Source organism: Amaranthus tricolor, chromosome 12, assembly GCF_026212465.1.
Source record: "Amaranthus tricolor cultivar Red isolate AtriRed21 chromosome 12, ASM2621246v1, whole genome shotgun sequence".
Taxonomy (NCBI): domain Eukaryota; kingdom Viridiplantae; phylum Streptophyta; class Magnoliopsida; order Caryophyllales; family Amaranthaceae; genus Amaranthus; species Amaranthus tricolor.
The window spans coordinates 3175231-3194169 of NC_080058.1; the positions used below are offsets into that span (position 1 = coordinate 3175231).

The 18939-nt window shown below is 31.6% G+C and overlaps 1 protein-coding gene across 1 annotated transcript; it reads left to right on the plus strand.

Moving 5' to 3' along the window:
• The first annotated feature begins 1024 nt into the window (after positions 1-1024).
• LOC130797295 (linoleate 13S-lipoxygenase 2-1, chloroplastic-like) lies at positions 1025-18533 on the plus strand. The gene is made up of 10 exons (XM_057659841.1): positions 1025-1515; positions 2911-3179; positions 8820-9060; positions 10934-11251; positions 11933-12018; positions 13802-13912; positions 14511-14809; positions 15346-15612; positions 16552-17023; positions 18084-18533. Exons 1-10 carry the CDS (start codon positions 1125-1127, stop codon positions 18369-18371), a joined length of 2742 nt encoding a protein of 913 aa, XP_057515824.1. The 5' UTR covers positions 1025-1124; the 3' UTR covers positions 18372-18533.
• Positions 18534-18939: the final 406 nt, after the last annotated feature.

Here is an 18939-nt window from a genome sequence, read left to right on the forward strand (position 1 = left end):
TTTACCCCTAAAAATATAAGGGTAAATATACAAATGTTTAACAAATCTATATATTTTTATTTTCATTAATATTTGGCAACATTTCTTCATGAATATATATATATATATATATATATATATATATATATATATATATATATATATATATATATATATATATATATATATATATATATATATATATAATAAGAAGAATAAGAATGAAGAATTCAACACCTTTGATTTCAATAAGATAAAAAACTAAGGTCGACATAGAATTTAAAAAAGCTTAAATATTAAAGCTCACTATATTATAAAAAAGAGTATGTTTAAAAATTTACTTAATATATAACATAATAATTCTTTGTTTATATATACTTCCTTCGTCCAATTGAATTTGCAACATTTTTTATTTTAATTCGTCCCACTTAATTTGCATTATTTCTAATTTTGGATAATGACTCACGACTTTTTTTTAATCTCATCTATATATTTTAACTTTGTTTTAATTTAATTCACACAATACATTTTCTATCTTCATTTATTACAACTTTCTTAAAATTTATTATCTTTCTCTTTGATGCAAATCAAAGAGGACAAATAAGTAGTGACCAGAAAAAATTCTTATTCATCATCATAATCATACCCCTATGTAGAAAAAAATGCTTATTATTCTTCTTAATCTAAAGAGTCTTCTTATTTAATCTCTTTGTATAAATGTATTTTGAAATATAATATCAATTTGATTTATTTATAAAAGAAATTTATAATAATGAAATTAAAATATCTCATGGGTTTACACAATAAATTGGACTACTATATATGAACAAATAAATAATACAACTATTGACGATGGTCCCTAAATAATACATTTCCTAGCTTGGCGATATGATAATATTGTCGTATAGGTTTTCCCTCATTTTCTTTGTTCATTTCAATTGCTTCAGATAAATACAGCATGTCAATTTCAAAGTGTACTAATGTTTAACATGTGATTATATTACATGATTGATTTAAATTTCCTAGCAAGCCCTCATCACCTTCTATAAATATTGAAACAAATTATTTCTTCAATATCCATCAAAATAAAGAATTTCCTAATAACTACTTAATCTACCTAATTATTTTATATCTAGAATAAAAAAATGTTAAACACATCCACTAATAATATCAACAAAACCCCATTATGTGCACTTCCAAAGCGTTTTGTTGTAGGAAGTGAACCAAATTTTGTGCAACCTTTTGGCTATCGTAAGGAAAACAATGCATCAATCGGTGCACTGTTTTCCTGCCGAAAATTTAATGGTGATGCTTATGCTGTTAGGGCACGCCGTTGTCGAAACGGCGGTCTTAAAGTTAAAGCAGTAACATCAACAGATAGTGAACAAGCTGTTGGTGTTAAGGCAATCATCTCAGTTTCATCAACAGTTGCTCAAAATTTGGGCAACCTTAGCTTTAATAGAGGGTTAGATGATATCGGTGATTTGCTTGGTAAAACCCTACTGTTGGAGCTTGTTAGTACTGAGGTTCAACCAAGTAAGTTGATTAAGAAAGAACTTACATATATCCATGAATTATTACTAGTTTCATACATGACCTAATTAGCACGATACTTTATAGATATAATTTAATGTCTTTCAACTCTTTTCAAACTCAAATTATAAGAATACGTACGCTAAGTATGATAATGATATATTGAGGATGGGTACTGTAGTAATTAGTATGAAACTAATCTAATGGCCTTTAACATTTATTATTTAAGTGTTTAGTTGGAAAGGTCTTTTTTTAATATGCTACAATATAAAACTTATAATCTGAATGACTAATATATAGATCGTAATAGAATTTAAAATCAATCTTAATATGTCCTTCAATTATAACTTGGGTTTTTGTTAATTTAGATACATACCTAGCTTCTAAAAATGATATTATAAGCTCATACTATATGTTCTTATCTTATATATCGTCCATCTTCTTAGTGGAAGACAATCAATATATGAGGAAAATGTATTTTATATTTTTATTGTGGAAAAATCATCAGAAATAATACAACATTTTACTTATCAACTTTCAATAATACTAACTTTTGATTAACTATGAATAATACCAATTTAGAAGGTGTTTCTCTAAAATATCCCTAACATGTTAAAAATCAAAACTATAGGAGATTATATGATAGAAGAATTGATAAATTAGTTAATAAACTAAAGTTGGTATTAAAAACACTCTTAAGTTGGTGTTATTTATAGTTAATCAAAAATTATTATTATTTTAGAGAAATTAACAAAAAATTATATTATTTACGATAATTTTTCATTTTATTTGAAAGATTTAGCCATTAACTTTTGTTTTTTATTGCATAACTTTTAGACTTTGATGTTAAAGTACACTCTTTGTATATCAACAGTTTATTATTTAAATCGTGTGAAATGACAGCTGAAAGGTTAAACTTCTAACCATACAATCACGGAATTAGACGTGACTACCATCATCATCAAAGTAAATTAGTGTTGGAGTAGCTAATAAGTCTCCTAATGTAATGAAATAGATTTAAATTTAATTTTTGACAAATAAAAAAATTTAAATTTAAATTAAAATAAGATAAAGTTGAGAATTTGATAATAACTTACAATTTTTTTTTTGTCTCAAATTAAAATGTACAATTTGTAAGGTAAATCGGGGTGAGCTGTGTCATAGGGCCATCTAGCTCCTAGGGTTATTCTAAAGTGGTGGACATTTAAAGTTGAATCACCATAATTATACAATCTCAACCATTCATTAGTCATCATCAAAAATTTCAAACTTAATATTAAGGTTTTGCATCTTTTATTTGATTAATTTTATCATAATAATCGAGTATAAAGTTAATCAGTATAAAATTAAGTACCATAACTCGTAACCATACATTATTTTTCTTTTGTTGATTTATAGAGACAGGAGAAGAGAAGAAAACAATCAAAGCATACGCTCATCGATTAAGTGTGAATAATGATACAACAAATTATGAAGCCAAATTTGTGATTCCAGCAGAATTTGGAGAAGTTGGCGCAATTCTTGTTGAAAATGAGCACCACAAAGAAATGTACCTTAAAGATATTGTCCTTGATGGTTTACCCTTTGGCTCTTTGCATTTTACTTGTAATTCTTGGGTGCACTCAAAATTCGACAATCCTGAAAAAAGGATTTTCTTCACTAATAGGGTATGTTAACTAATCATTTATTTTTCATAATACATGTGCTTAATTGTGTACGCAAATATAGAGGTGAGAACTGAGAATTGAGTAGAACTGTCCAACGAGTTGGGCCCTATGTGGAGTCTGAATCCATTTTGTTTTTATATAGAACCCAAATCAACTAGACCCCTTCAAATTTGAGCGCAGTCTGACTCTTATCTAACCCATTGTACAGTCGTAGAGGTGTTTATTTGGGTTTTCGGGTCAGATGTTTCAAATCAGTTTAAAATCGAGTATTATGTTGACATTGATTTTTATGTAGTTTTAAATTCATTTTGAAGTATGGTCAAGCCAAGTTCGATTAACAGGTCGAATAAATACCGAATTATTTGATCTGTACGTTTTGAACACCTCTGTGCATACGTTTAGATGTAAGGTGATAATTAACGTATCGGATTAAATTATTCACCTTATAATAATACTGATAAAAGTAGATAATTTAGAATTCTGATTAGGGTTTTTTACTGTGTTTTTCATATCATTAATCAATGAATAGGTCCCCTATATATACATGATTAATTGCTAAGTTAATTATGGAAGAACAGTAAATATGGCTAACAATCAGCCTAGAATAATCTGTTGCCTAGAATAAGAGATCTGTTGTCTAGAATAAGAGATTTCCTAAATATTTACATATTTAGTTTCCTACACTCCCCCTCAAGTTAGGTCATAGGGTCTCCAATGCCTAACCTGCATAGAGTTTCTTCAAATGCTTCAGCTGTAACAGCTTTTGTGAGGATATCTGCAAGTTGATCTTTGGATCGAACCAGAGGTAGGCTGATGATCTGATTTTCAAGTTTCTCTTTGATAAAGTGTCGATCGACCTCAACATGTTTGGTTCGATCATGTTGTACTGGATTATTGGAGATGCTGACAGATGCCTGGTTATCACAAATCAATCTGCATGCTCCTTTAGGTGGAAAGCCTAGTTCGCATAGGAGTTTTCTGAGCCACAGGATTTCCGTTACTCCTTTAGCTATCCCTCTGAACTCTGCTTCAGCACTTGATAGAGCCACTACATTTTGTTTCTTGCTTCTCCATGTAACCAAGTTTCCTCCTACCAGAGTAAAGTAACCAGATGTAGACTTTCTGCTATCTTTGTCTCCTGCCCAGTCTGCATCAGTGTAAGCCATGAGATCTAGGTTACCATTATTTCCAAACAATACTCCTCTATTACTTGTTCCTTTCAGATATCGGAGAATTCTCATTATAGCTTCCATGTGTTGGACTTGTGGACAATGCATGAATCTACTTACGACGCCTACCGCATATGAGATGTCAGGGCGAGTGTGAGCGAGATATATGAGTTTTCCCACAAGTTTCTGATACTGTTCCTTTTCTGCCATTTCTCCTCCCAGTTCAGTTTGTAACCCATGATTGACTGTTATTGGAGTTTCTGCTGGCTTGCAGTCAATCATTCCAGTTTCTGCCAAAAGATCAAGAATATACTTTTTTTGGTTAATGAAGATCCCTTTCTTTGATCTCAGGACTTCAATTCCCAAAAAATATTTTAGGTTTCCCAGATCCTTCATTTCAAATTCCAAGAACAACCTCCCTTTTAGATTTTTAATCTCCTGTTCATCGTTCCCTGTGATAACCATATCATCTACATATATTATGAGACAAGTGATCTGATTTCCTCTTCTTTTGAGAAACAAGGTGTGATCTGAATTACTCTGCTTGTACCCGAACTTTTTCATTGTAGCCGTGAACCTTCCAAACCAAGCTCTAGGTGACTGTTTTAGACCATATAAAGCTTTCCCAAGTTTGCACCCCTCATTTTCTCCAAAAACATCTGTAAACCCTGGAGGAGCCCTCATATAAACTTCTTCCTCAATCTCTCCATGAAGAAAAGCATTCTTTACATCAAACTGGTACAAAGGCCATTCTCTGTTAGCAGCTATAGACAACAAGACCCTGATAGTGTCAATCTTCGCAACCGGAGAGAAGGTTTCAGAATAGTCTATCCCGTATGTTTGAGTATATCCTTTCGCAACAAGACGAGCTTTGTATCTTTCAATTTTCCCATCAGCATGATACTTAATGGAAAACACCCATTTACAGCCCACAGTGTTCTTCCCTCTAGGCAAAACACATTTTTCCCAAGTATTATTTTTATTAAGTGCTGTGATTACATCCTCCATGGCTTTTCGCCATTTTGGATCTTGGAGAGCTTCATCAACGTTTCGGGGAATTGTATTGTAGTAGAGGGAAGCTTTAAAGGCAACGGCAGATTCTGACAAAATTCCATCTTCACTTTGACTTACTGGATATCGGGAGCGGTGTGCCTCATACTCAGGATCATATCTTTTGGGAGGAACTCCCCTGGTTCTCCTGGGAGGAAGTTCATATCTGCAATTCTCACTGGAGGAAGGCACACTAGAGGAAGGTATATTGTCATTAGTAACAATAGGACGATCACAGATTGGTAGATCAGAATTTACCTCTATCTCGGGAGAATCTCGGGACGGCTCAGACAGGACAGGAGTGGACGGCTCAGACAGGACAGGAGTGATAGGAGGAGAAGATGGTACTATTGTGTCAGTGGAGACATCGGTGGGATTACCTACTTCCTCTTTGTAGTCTATAGCAAAAGGACGTATTAACCAGCTTAGGTCTTCACTCTTAGTCTCCCCCTGAAGACTAAACTGGGAATAGTAATAGGAGTCTTCAAAGAAGTCACAATCAAGGGTAGTATACATTTTGTTATGGATGGGGTCAAAACATCGATATCCTTTTTGTGTAGCCCCGTACCCAAGGAAAACACATTTGATTGCTCGTGGTTCGAGTTTGTGTCGAGTATGAGTATGTAAGTGCACATACACAACACATCCAAAAATGCGAGGAGGAAGGGAATGAGAAGGAGGAATGGTAGTATGGGATCGAAGGATTTCAAGGGGAGTTTTGAACTGGAGGGTTTTGGTAGGGAGACAATTGGTGATGTAAGCGGCAGTGGAGATAGCTTCGGGCCAAACATGTGCAGGGGTTTTGGCCTCGAACATTAAGGCTCGGGAAATTTCAAGAAGGGTACGGTTCTTCCGTTCCGCAACTCCGTTTTGTTGTGGAGTGTACGGGCAGGAAGATTGGTGGATAAGCCCATGTGTGGAAAAAAAGTCCTGAAATTTTTGGTTCATGTACTCCCTCCCATTATCTGACCGAAGAGTCTTTGGCTGTGTTTGGAATTGAGTTTGAAGCATATTATAAAATTTGACAAAGGTATCAAAAACTTCAGTTTTATGTTTAAGAAAATAAACCCAACACATACGAGTGCAATCATCCACAAACGTAATAAAATAAGACAAACCATGGGTATGAAAAGTAGGAGCTGGGCCCCAAACATCAGAATGAATCAAATCAAAAGGTTTACTACTACGAGACATACTGGGAAAATACGACTGTTTGTGACTTTTAGCTAGCACACAGGCTTCACAGTTCAAAGTTTGATTAGAATTATTAAACAATGGAAAAAGACGTTTTAAGTACCCTAGTGAGGGATGACCTAGGCGCCTATGCCACATCCACATTTGCTGTTCATTCGACCCATGAGTAAGCAAAGTATGACCCTTGTGAGTCTCCTCGTCCACATAATACAAGCCTCCTCGTCCACATAATACAAGCCTCCTCGCTCAGTACCACGCCCAAGGATCTTCCCTGTCCGAGCGTCCTGCACAATACAAGCAGTAGATGTCATAAGAACAGTACAATCAAGTTCTTTTGTTAATTGACTAATCGATAATAATTTATGAGATAAACTCGGAATTAGGAGACAATTCTTTAAATGTAAGGATGATGAAACATGAACCGGACCGGCATGATGGACTTCTACTCTCTCCCCATTAGCAGTCTGTATATGAGTTCGGGTTTTGTCCCCAATAGATACAAGATCGTGAGGATTAAATGTCATTGTGTCTGTTGCCCCGCAATCGAATATCCATTGTGATGATGGGAGGTTACAAAGGAGCCCAAAACCGGTTGGGCTTGGGAAATTGGGCTGAGTCTTTTCGTGAGTGGGTATTTTTAGGGTTTGGTGAGTATTTAGGGTTTGGTGAGTATAAATACTCACTTTTGGTAAGTGTTGAAACCCTCCCTCCCATGTTTCTCTCTCTTCCGTCCCGGTTACTGTTTCTCTTTCTTCCGTTTTTCTTCCTGTTTTCTCCATTGTTGTTTCCCTTGTGTTACCTTCCATGGCCTTTTCTCCCTTAGGGTAGTGGGTAGTGTCAGGCGCCGTGGTGGTGGAGACGCCAGTAGTTGAGCCTTGGTGGCGGCCTTCCTCTGCTTGTGTTCGTCCCACCACTCCGGAAAGCCTATAAGTTTAAAGCAACCCTCCTTTGTGTGTCTTGTTCCACCACAGTGACTGCATTTGAGGTGAGATTTGTCTTCTTCCTGCCGGTATGACGGTCTACCAGACCGGTTTCTTGCCACTAGCCCACTACCTATTTCTGAGGGACCCGGTCCCAGTGATGAAGCGTGGGTCATGATCCCACGTCCGTTGATTTCTCTCCGGATGGCGGCGTAGGCTGCTTCCACGCTTGGTAATGGATCTTGATTGAGTAAATCTCTCCTTTCTTTGTCGAATGTATCGTTAACTCCGGCCAGGAATTGAAATAACCTTTGTTTTTGTATAAAGGTATTGAATATGGTTATGTCTTCGGCACATTTCATAGGGTTCGGCATACGACGATCGATTTCTTTCCATAAAGTGTCTAGACAGCCATAATATTCTTCTATGGACCCTTGATTCTGTTTAATTGAACTTGCTTTTGAACTTAGATCGAAGATCTGAAGTTCGTCATGACCACTAGCCAAAAGAGTTGTAATCCCATTCCATAAGTCATACGCTGTTGTGTAATCAAGAAATTGGTTTATGAGTTCTGATTCGATGTTTGATATGATCCAGGACAAAACCATTGAGTCCTGTTGTTTCCATTTCAAGTAATTTTCATCAGTTGATGAAGGAGGGGTGTCGATGATGTGTTTGAGACGCCCTCTTCCTTCGAGTGCAATTTTCATTAAACGGCACCATTTAGAGTAATTCTGGTAATTCAATTTTTCAGTGACCCTCAGATCTGAGGTTGATTGTTCACTGGCTGTATTGAGTTTTTGCATTTTTTGAAACAGTTGGAACATTTGTTCCAATTGTTCCATGTTCATCAATTGCTGGTTTGCGTCTGACTTCGATTCCGATTCAGACATATTTGGGATTGTGTTTTGTAGGTAAATGATGATAGCCAATAGTGTCGCCAGTCCCCGGAAAACACCTTATGGCTCTGATACCATGATAAAAGTAGATAATTTAGAATTCTGATTAGGGTTTTTTACTGTGTTTTTCATATCATTAATCAATGAATAGGTCCCCTATATATACATGATTAATTGCTAAGTTAATTATGGAAGAACAGTAAATATGGCTAACAATCAGCCTAGAATAATCTGTTGCCTAGAATAAGAGATCTGTTGTCTAGAATAAGAGATTTCCTAAATATTTACATATTTAGTTTCCTACAAATACTAATACTAGTTATTATTGGATAACAGTATAATTATTGTCGATATTTTTATTGAGTAAATACTAATAGTTTCAAAATTGTATTAATGTTGTTATTATAGTCATACTTGCCATCCGACACACCAAGTGGATTGAAGAAATTGAGGGAAAAAGAACTTGATATTATGAGAGGAAACGGAGAAGGAGAACGTAAAGTATATGAAAGAATATATGATTATGATACATACAATGATTTAGGAGATCCTGATGATAAGAAATCAGATCTAACAAGACCAGTTTTGGGTGGTCAACAATTTCCTTACCCTAGACGTTGTAGGACAGGACGTCCACCTACTAAGACAGGTACTATTATGTACTTTTCCATTTAATCTCTTTAATTTTTTTTTATTGTTTTTCTTCGAATTTAATTTATTATACTTACACTATTTTCACTTAATTAACACAAGTATTAGATAATTGATTAATTGCATATTTGCATGATAGCAAATTATCATTGTTATTTTTAAATAATTAGAAAGTAGAAGAGTATAAGAATTAATGGATTATGATGTAGGAACAAATTAGTAAAGGTAAGTAAGACAATTTACGAGTTATTGACATACTATATAGTAAATGTAGTAAATATTGTGATACGATTTAAAAAAGAAAGTTTAGCAAATATTATACGTGGAACAGATGAAGTATTACCCTGTCGTCCCTCTAAGTTTGCTATGACCATTTTATATGAGAGTTTTTTTAATTAAATACGAAAAGCTTCAAGGAACGGAGATAGTGCCATGAGTAGTAGGGTTAAATTATGTGAAATCAAATAGGTGATTCCTTTCTTACCCTCATATAGAAAGCTAAAATAAAAAAAACTATTCAATAATAATATTTTTATTCGTTAACGATCACCATCCAATTACAAGTGCAATTTCTATATGAAACGACTCCTAGTAATAACATTACCCTAAGTAAATGAATTAATACACTTTTTAAGCTAATCAACAATTTATTTACACTGATATTTCTCGATATTTATGTTCTACATTAATGCAAATATAAAGTAACTGAAAATGGAAAAAATAGTATTCACAATAGAGTACTCCAAGAAACAAGATATGATTGACTCAATGAAATTATTGTATGGCCCTGTGTATGGTGTACGATTAATGGTCCAGCATTAAGGCATCAATTCAACCAAATTGAAGACAGCAGCTTAATGCTGACCCTATGTATCTTCTGGAAATTGCCACGTTACTTAACTATAGTTACTTTGTACCTTATAGTTAGGAGAATCCAAAATTGTATTTGTAACCACAAACAAATGGGGTGAATGGTATCAAACTGATGGACATTTATATCATGTTAATTTCTCATATTATCTTAAAAGGAACAAACTTAATTAAAAATTTATTTTCCCTATGATAAGTTTTATATTCTATCACCTACATATTACATGACCGTGTGTTTAGTTCGGCTAGGAGCCCTTTGACTAAAACTTTTTTTTACGCAGTTTAATTCATTATATATGATTTATATTACACAAATTCTTGTATAAAATAGTCTTACCGTGAAACGTGGCCCATGCTTTGGTTAAATAACTTAATAATAAAATTTTTTAGCATAATAGACTTTTTGTATGAACTCGTCTTACGATGAGATGTATCATACAAAAGGGGTTGTTTATATTTTGAGTACATATATAAAAATTTGATACTTTGTAAATATATGAGTAGAAGTATACAACAAGGTCAGACTCTCTTTATTTCTTGATGAAGTTTCTATAAAGAATATTCATGAGAATTAAGAAAAATAGAATATTTTAGTCAAAAACTTGTGATATAAATAAAAAAAATTTTTATGGGAACAACAAATTAAAATTAGAACACAAATGAGAACTTCTTAAAAAATTGAAGAGAGTAATTTATTATGTTTATTTTCATACATATATTAGCCCTAAAATAATATTAGAAAATAAAATAGTGGCAATTGGCAAAATTAGTTTTTGAATTAAAAAACGAAAGAATACTTGGTATTTCCTGTGTTTCAAACGTTGAATTTGGTTTTAGACACTATTTATCATTAATTCTTAATTTGTATTTTATTTTTAATCTATAAGTTAAAATATAGTCTAATGAGATCTTATTTGATTCGTCTCAACATAAAATTTATTAATATCTAATTTTTATAATATGCACCTTTAGAAATATTAAGGGTAGTATTTTTTTTGCAGATCCAAATTCAGAGACGAGATCAGACAGTGTGTACGTACCAAGAGATGAACAATTCTCAGAGTTAAAACAGGCACAATTCGGATACAAAACAGTAAAATCAGTACTTCATGCAGTGGTACCTTCATTAGAGACAGCAATGGTTGATCCTGAACAAGGTTTCCCATATTTCACAGCCATTGATTCACTGTTTAATGAAGGTGTTAAGTGTCCTGATTTGGAGAAACATGGTTTATTCGATGTTTTACCAAGGATGATTAGAAGTGTTACTGCTTTTGAAGACAAGGTTCTTCGTTTTGAGGTCCCTCACTTGTTTGATCGTAAGAACATATACTTTTACTTTTTCTATTTTATTTTTTTATAGGTATTGGAAAATTCTTAATAAAAATATCTGTATTTGCTTGATCCTTTAAAACTAAAGAAAAATTATCATGAATAATACAATATTTTGTTAATTTGCCTACAATAATATCAACTTTTGATTAATTATGAATAATATCAACTTTTGATTAATCATGAATAATACCAATTTGGGGATTTTTTAATAGAATGATACTAACTTTAATTTATTAACTAACTTACCAATTTTTTTGTCATATAATCTCCTATAGTTTGATTTTTAATATGTTAAGAATGGTATAGGAAAACACTCCGTAAGTTGATATTATTCATGGTAAATCAAAAGTTGTTATTATTGTAGTGAAATAAACAAAAAATTGTATTATTTCTAGTGATTTTTTCAAAAATAAATCCATCTATTATTTGAATTACAAGGAAAGTTTGAAGAATGTTATGAATAATAAGTGAATTTATTTTCAACAGTTATAACCGATTGGTGGGTTATTAAAAAATAAACAATGTGCTGCGTTTATTTTTAGTGGATCAAGCAAATATTAGTTTATTATTAATAGCAATTTTGTTTATTTTATTTTATTATATTTTATTTAATATGTTTATTAATTAAATGGTTTTTTTTGGGGAATTTTCAATTTTGTATATAGGAGATAGATTTTCTTGGATTAGGGATGAGGAGTTCTCTCGTCAAACTCTTGCTGGCTTGAATCCTTTAAGCATCAAATGTGTCAAGGTATGCCTTTAATCGACTAATTATCATTCCAATTTTCAAGGATATATGTCTATTAATTTCTACTAATATATGATGTAGGGGTGTTTAAATTTGAATCAAAATACATATATTAATAGATTTAATAAATGAGTCTAAACAAATAATTAGTATACAATTTAAACTATTAGAAAATCAAAACTATTATCTTTATTAAAATTTATATTTTAATTGTAATTCAAAATACATATGTGTTACATACGAGTTCTTTGATTGGTTCATTATATGGTTACGGTTATAATGTTTGAGTTATAACTCATCGATTTAGAGTGAGATTCCAAATCAATTTAGGGCGGAACAATAAAGTTGACAGGTATAATCAAACACAAATTCTTATTTGAGACCGTTTTTACAAAAGACGTCTCAAGTTTGGGTCAGTCCAATTTTTAAATTTTAAAAAAAATAACTAAACTTTCTTAACAATGCTTTTTAACTTTTATTTTTTGTTTTTCATTTTCTTTTTCTTGACAAAACTACTCATCCTCCTCTCTCAAACTCCATTTGTGGTTTTCAATCTCAATTATTGTTTATTCTCTGTTTATCTTCTTCAACATTTGCAAAACCATCAAAGTTATGTGTTTATACTTCATCATTTTCATTTTTAAAGCTTTCATTTTAATTTTTTTGGGTTGATTGTGTTATATATTAGTTGGATTTATAATTTTTTGATTTTTTTAAAATTAAGCTTCATCAATGGTGTAAATAGTGATGTCAAAGAAGATAACAATGTCTATTGTTTGTGGGAAATTAATAAAAGCAATTGTGGTTATAACATAATATATTGGGAGTTATAACATAATATATTTATAATTATAACATCATATATTTGGGATTATAAGTATAATATATTTGGAGTTATAACATAATATAGTTGGGGTTATCACAAAATATATAATTGGGGTTATAACGTAATAGATTTGGATTTATAAAAGTATATATTTGTGATATAATACTATAAAATTGATATTATAATAATACAAGCAAATATATTATATTATAAAACCTCAAATATATTAAGTTTTAATTCCAAATATATTGAGTTATAATCCCAAATATATTACTTCATTCGTTTCTTTTTGTTTGTGCACTTTAAGAGAGAGAATTTAAATTAGATTTTTGAATTATATATTGAAGATAAAATATATTCATATGAGATCTTGTCAGATTTGTCTTGATGTAAAGTTTTTTAACATATAATTTTTATAATTTTTTAAGATGCGTACTTAGAGATATTAAGGCTTAAAATTTACTAAAAAATGCGTGCAAAAGGTAAAGTGGACAAACAAAAAGGAATGGAGGGAGTATATTATAACTACAAATATATTCTGTTATAACCCCAAATATATTATGTCATAACTCCAAATATATTATTTTAACCCTAGATCATAAAAATTAGCCATTATCTTTAACATCACTGTTTTCCATCATTGATAAACCTTAATTTTTTAAAAAAAAATTAAAAAAATCTGATTTATTACTAAATGATTATTTTGCTTAGAAATAGACGGTTAATTAGAAAACTTTTCATCTTCTAAAAAAGAAACAGTTTTCTATCGTTTCTTTTTTAAAATAGTTTTTTTTTTTTCAAAATAGCAGTTTTTTTTAAAAAAATTAAGATATTTACTAAAGAAAAAAAGTGGGCTGGGCTCTTAAAAATCGTCTTTAGAAACGACGTCTCTCAAGAGAGAGCCTGATAATCAAAACTATCGAAAAAAAAATAATATGAGTATATTTTGAAATTTTGCAGGAATGGCCATTGAAGAGTAGTTTAGACCCTCAGGTATACGGTCCACCGGAATCAGCAATAACAAAAGAATTAGTAGAGAGCCAGATAAAAGGCGCCATGACCGTTGAACAGGTTCTATATTTATGCATTTGTTCTCCTTGAGTTTTTGAATTTTGCATCAGTGTCATTCATATTATTCCTATCGGAAAATGGTCTGCATGGAGGGATGTTTGACGGTTAGTTTTTTTAATTAATGTCTTGTTTTCATAATTTTCGATTTTTTTAATTTTTGGTTGGTCAAACGGTAAAAAAATGTTTATAATAAATGACTTTTATGCTAGTTAAATCGTTGACTTTTAACGAAAACGAAAACTACTCAAAGTAGGATTTTTCATTCGCTTTTGGCTTTTGCATTGACTTTTGCCATACTTCTCTAATAAACAACAAACCATCAACAAATAATTTTTAACAAACATCTCCATAACGGATGACTAAACAACTGACTTATCAGCCAATTGGTCCAACTAGCCAATAATTTCGGCTAACAAGCATTTGCCAAATAGGCCGCCCGTAATCCCACATTAGAAAATTAAAAAGAAGTTGACGTATAGAAGTATATAAGATTGATGGGCTACTCTTTCCATTATCAATTGATGTTTAGGATGAAAACTCATTAGGTTTGTGTATAGTCAATTTTTTTTTTTATGTTAGTCTTGTTATGTATGTGCAGGCTTTAAAGGAGAATAGATTATTCATAATAGATTACCATGATGCATTTTTACCATACGTGAACAAAGTTAGAGAGCAACATGGAACAACATTGTATGGATCAAGAACATTGTTCATATATGATGGTGAAGCATTAAGACCCCTTGCTATTGAGTTGGTTCGACCACCTTCAGATGATAAACCACAATGGAAACAAGTTTTTACTCCAGGAAGTAGTGCTACTAAAGCTTGGCTTTGGAAGCTTGCTAAGGTCCATGTCCTTGCTCATGACTCTGGTTACCACCAACTTGTCAGTCACTGGTACTTTTTTCCCTCCTCTTACTAATTAACAGTTTACAAATTTCATTATAGATTTGAATAAATAAAATTAATTTTATATTTGTATATATCTGTAATCTGTGTTTCTTATTTATGTGAAATTTTAAATAGTGTTTGTTTTTTATTTATGTGAAATTCTGAATAGTGTTTGTAATGAAGGACTTCGTATTATTTATTAGTCATTAAAAGGAAACCTTAAATTCAAGAGAAAATCCATTGTGACATTATAGTAATAAAATGTTATTACTATATAAATTGGTCAAAAAATCAATTCAATCAAAATCTTAGGCTAATGATGAATTTTCAAGTTTTTTTATACCTATACTCTATGATTAGATTATCACGCCCAATCATTGTTAAAGTATATAACAAATCCGGGGCCTTAACCATCAGTTTAAATTTTTGATCGAGTTGGTTTCCTGACATGATATCAGAAGCCAGTGTGATAAGAGGTCACGGATTCAAATCTATGTATTGTTTATGACAATCACATGAAATGTATTCATAATGAAATGCAGGCTAAGAACACATTGCTGCACAGAGCCATACATAATAGCAGCAAATAGACAGTTGAGTGCAATGCATCCAATATATAGGTTATTGCATCCATACTTCCGATACACCATGGAGATTAACGCACTTGCTAGACAATCTTTGATTAATGCTGGTGGTATTATCGAGAGTTCCTTTGCACCTGGGAAGTACTCCATTGAGGTTAGCTCTGTCATTTATGGTCTCGAATGGCGATTCGATCAAGAAGCTTTACCAGCTGACCTTCTTCAAAGGTATTTCAATCTCTTGTACTTCCTATATTACAAAAGATCAACTCAACTAAAAGTCTAAATATATCTATTTCAAAATGTTGCTTACATTTAACTTTTTTCACAATTAAAGTATATATAATTCGAGCGAGTCTTGTTATCTATAGATACTCTATATTAAAAATTCTAAACATTCATTTTTTCCCTTCCTTAAAATAGTTCAGACATTGAATGTTCATGGGAATTAATAAAAGTAGAAATTTTTAGATGGTGGATATATTATTCTATTGAATAACAAATTTGATAGAATAAAAGTGGAGACCATAAGCATTAAATATTAAAATAAAGTTAGTAGGAAAAATATATGAAGACCATAACTATTAAACAAATATTTTAATAAAGTAAGCGGGAAATATATAGGAACCATAAATATTTAAATATTAAAATGAAGATGAACAAGGTTAATCTACTATTTGTGATGTAAGTAGAAATGTAATAAACCTAAAGGACAAATGAAAACATTTTTAAAGAACGAAAATAGTATATATTAAAATTTTATACATAAAAAAACAAGTTAACAACTTAACAAGATCTCATATTAATACATTTTAACTTTTCATATTAATAAAAAATTGTGCTCTCCAATAAATTATAAATGTTTCATTTAGTTCGAGTCTTAACATCAGTAATATGCATAATATATATTTTGTAAATTAATTAAAAGTTATACTTATCCCTTACATTAATAATAATTTTGTCGAAATTGTCTTATTATGAGAGACGGATTATTCATATTATTAGTCTATTTATATAATTAATTAATTTATAATTATAAGTGAGCAATTTACTAAAAACTAAATGTAAACTAGCCAGTCGGCCAAATTAAATAGAGAGAGTCTCACGCTTAGACCATTTCATTTAAAAATTTGTGATAACAATTTTATCTGGATTCACGACTGGCAGAGGAATGGCAGTAGAAGACCCAACCGCACCACATGGACTAAAATTAACAATAGAGGACTATCCATACGCAAGTGACGGATTAGAATTATGGGCAGTGATCAAGCAATGGGTATCAGATTACGTAACCCATTACTATCCGGATTCAGAGCTAATTCAATCGGACCAAGAGCTTCAAGCTTGGTGGACGGAAGTACGAACCAAAGGACACCCCGACAAGAAGGACGAACCTTGGTGGCCGAGCCTCGAAACACCGGAAAATCTGGTCCATATAATCACAACAATAATATGGGTGGCTTCAGGGCACCATGCAGCTGTAAACTTTGGTCAATATGCGTATGCAGGTTACTTTCCAAATAGACCAACACTTGCTAGGACTAAAATGCCTACGGAAGATCCTACTGAAGAGGAATGGAAACATTTCCTTGAAAGGCCTGAGGATGTGCTTCTTAGGTGCTACCCTACTCAAATACAGGTAAAATTTTATTTAATTATTACATATTAATAAAAATTATTGTTAATTTTACCTCATCCTCGATTTTCAAGTATTAGTTCATTCTCCAATTTTGATACAAACAAAGATTTATTTACACTTTTTTAACTTTTGGATTATAATGAACAACAGTAGAATAAATCATACACTTATTTACGGTTTGTGTGGAATAGAGATGATATTTGCAATCAACCGACATTAATAAATCAATCTCTTTGTCATAAAAACTAAGATAGCATATATGGATGGACATGGGTCTTGGACACTAAAAGACGCATTCCGACCCTAATTTAAGCATTCGGATTCATCTACTTTTGGATGAATTTTAGGGTTCGGGTTGGATTGGGGTCCATGATCTTAGGGTCCTGGTTTGGTCCGAGTCCACACTTTTGAGATCCAGATCCAACCTAGATCCGTTCGACCTATAATAGACCCTTTTGCATTTATTTTTTTAAAAAAGTATATAAAACTATTATGTGTATTTATTTGTTTGATTTGAAATTTTGTCAGTTTATTTAATTTAAAACATGCTTGTTGTATTCGTACTTTAAACATTGGAAGACAATTGGTGAATTTTTCGTTTTAATAACTTGGATGGTGGAATACTATGTATATTTGATCTTTCAATTAGTTTAAAAATATTTGAAAATGATTGTTGATTGAAAATATTTAAATAATTTATACGATTAGACGAAAGAAGCATAATTTTTTAATATTTTTTTGAAAAAACAAAAATAATAGTTTTAAACCCACATCCAGACTTTAAGGGTCTAGGTCTAGAATTTAGATTCAAGTTTCTCATACCCTATAAATTTAAATTCAAATATAAGAGTCCAGTAAAAAAAAAATAGAATTTATATTTGGGTTTAGCCGGAGCTAACCCAAATCCAACCCATACAGCCCATCCCTAGATTGACCTCTCTAAACTCTACATAGGCGGCGGGAGGTTGTAGAAAGCGATTCAGCATAATTAGAACAATAATGACATCTAATTGTTAATTTAACGCCAATTGACATATATTTCTTCAAACTTTGTGAACAGGCAACTAAAATTATGGCAATTTTGGATGTGCTTTCGGGTCATTCACCAGAAGAAGAATATATAGGAGAACATATGGAGTCAGCATGGGAAGCTGACCCTAAGATTAAGGCAGCTTTTGAGAAGTTTAGTGGAAGATTAAAGGAGTTAGAAGGAATTATTGATGAAAGGAATGCCGATGAGAAACTCAGAAATCGAAGTGGTGCTGGTGTTGTTCCTTATGAATTGTTGAAACCTTATTCTAAACCAGGTGTTACTGCTATGGGTGTTCCAAACAGCATCTCTATTTAATTAAACCACTTTTATTAATTAGGTTTCTTATTTCTATGTTTGTGTGAAGTACTTTTAGATGTCTAAGCACATTTTGCAACATATGTGATTGTGGATGTTTGTAAAATTGTGAAGTTTGTATTTCTCACCAATAAAGTTCATAATAAAAGTTATTTGTAATTATTTATAGTGTGTTTTTAATTATCAGAATTGCGTGTAGGTGTAATTAATATTTTAAGTTATAAAATTTGATAATTTCAATACTTAAAAGACTAATTTTAAGATTTATAAGACCAATTTGAAAATTTAAAGGTCAATTGCATGACTTAAAATGCTCATTTCATCTAGTAGGATGACTCATACACAATTTTAACCCATTTAAAATTTTAACTTGCCAAATGCGTTTAAATTTTGACCCCCAACCTTGACCCGTCTTGAGTAATAACTCTAATTTTTATCCTAAATAGTCTCTCTCCCAAATAATTAATCCTATTTTCTTTCTAGTATATCTCATTGCCTCATTTCTACTTTTGTCCATGAACTACGCTATTTTTCATCTTTCATACACGCATTTAATTTATACTTTTGT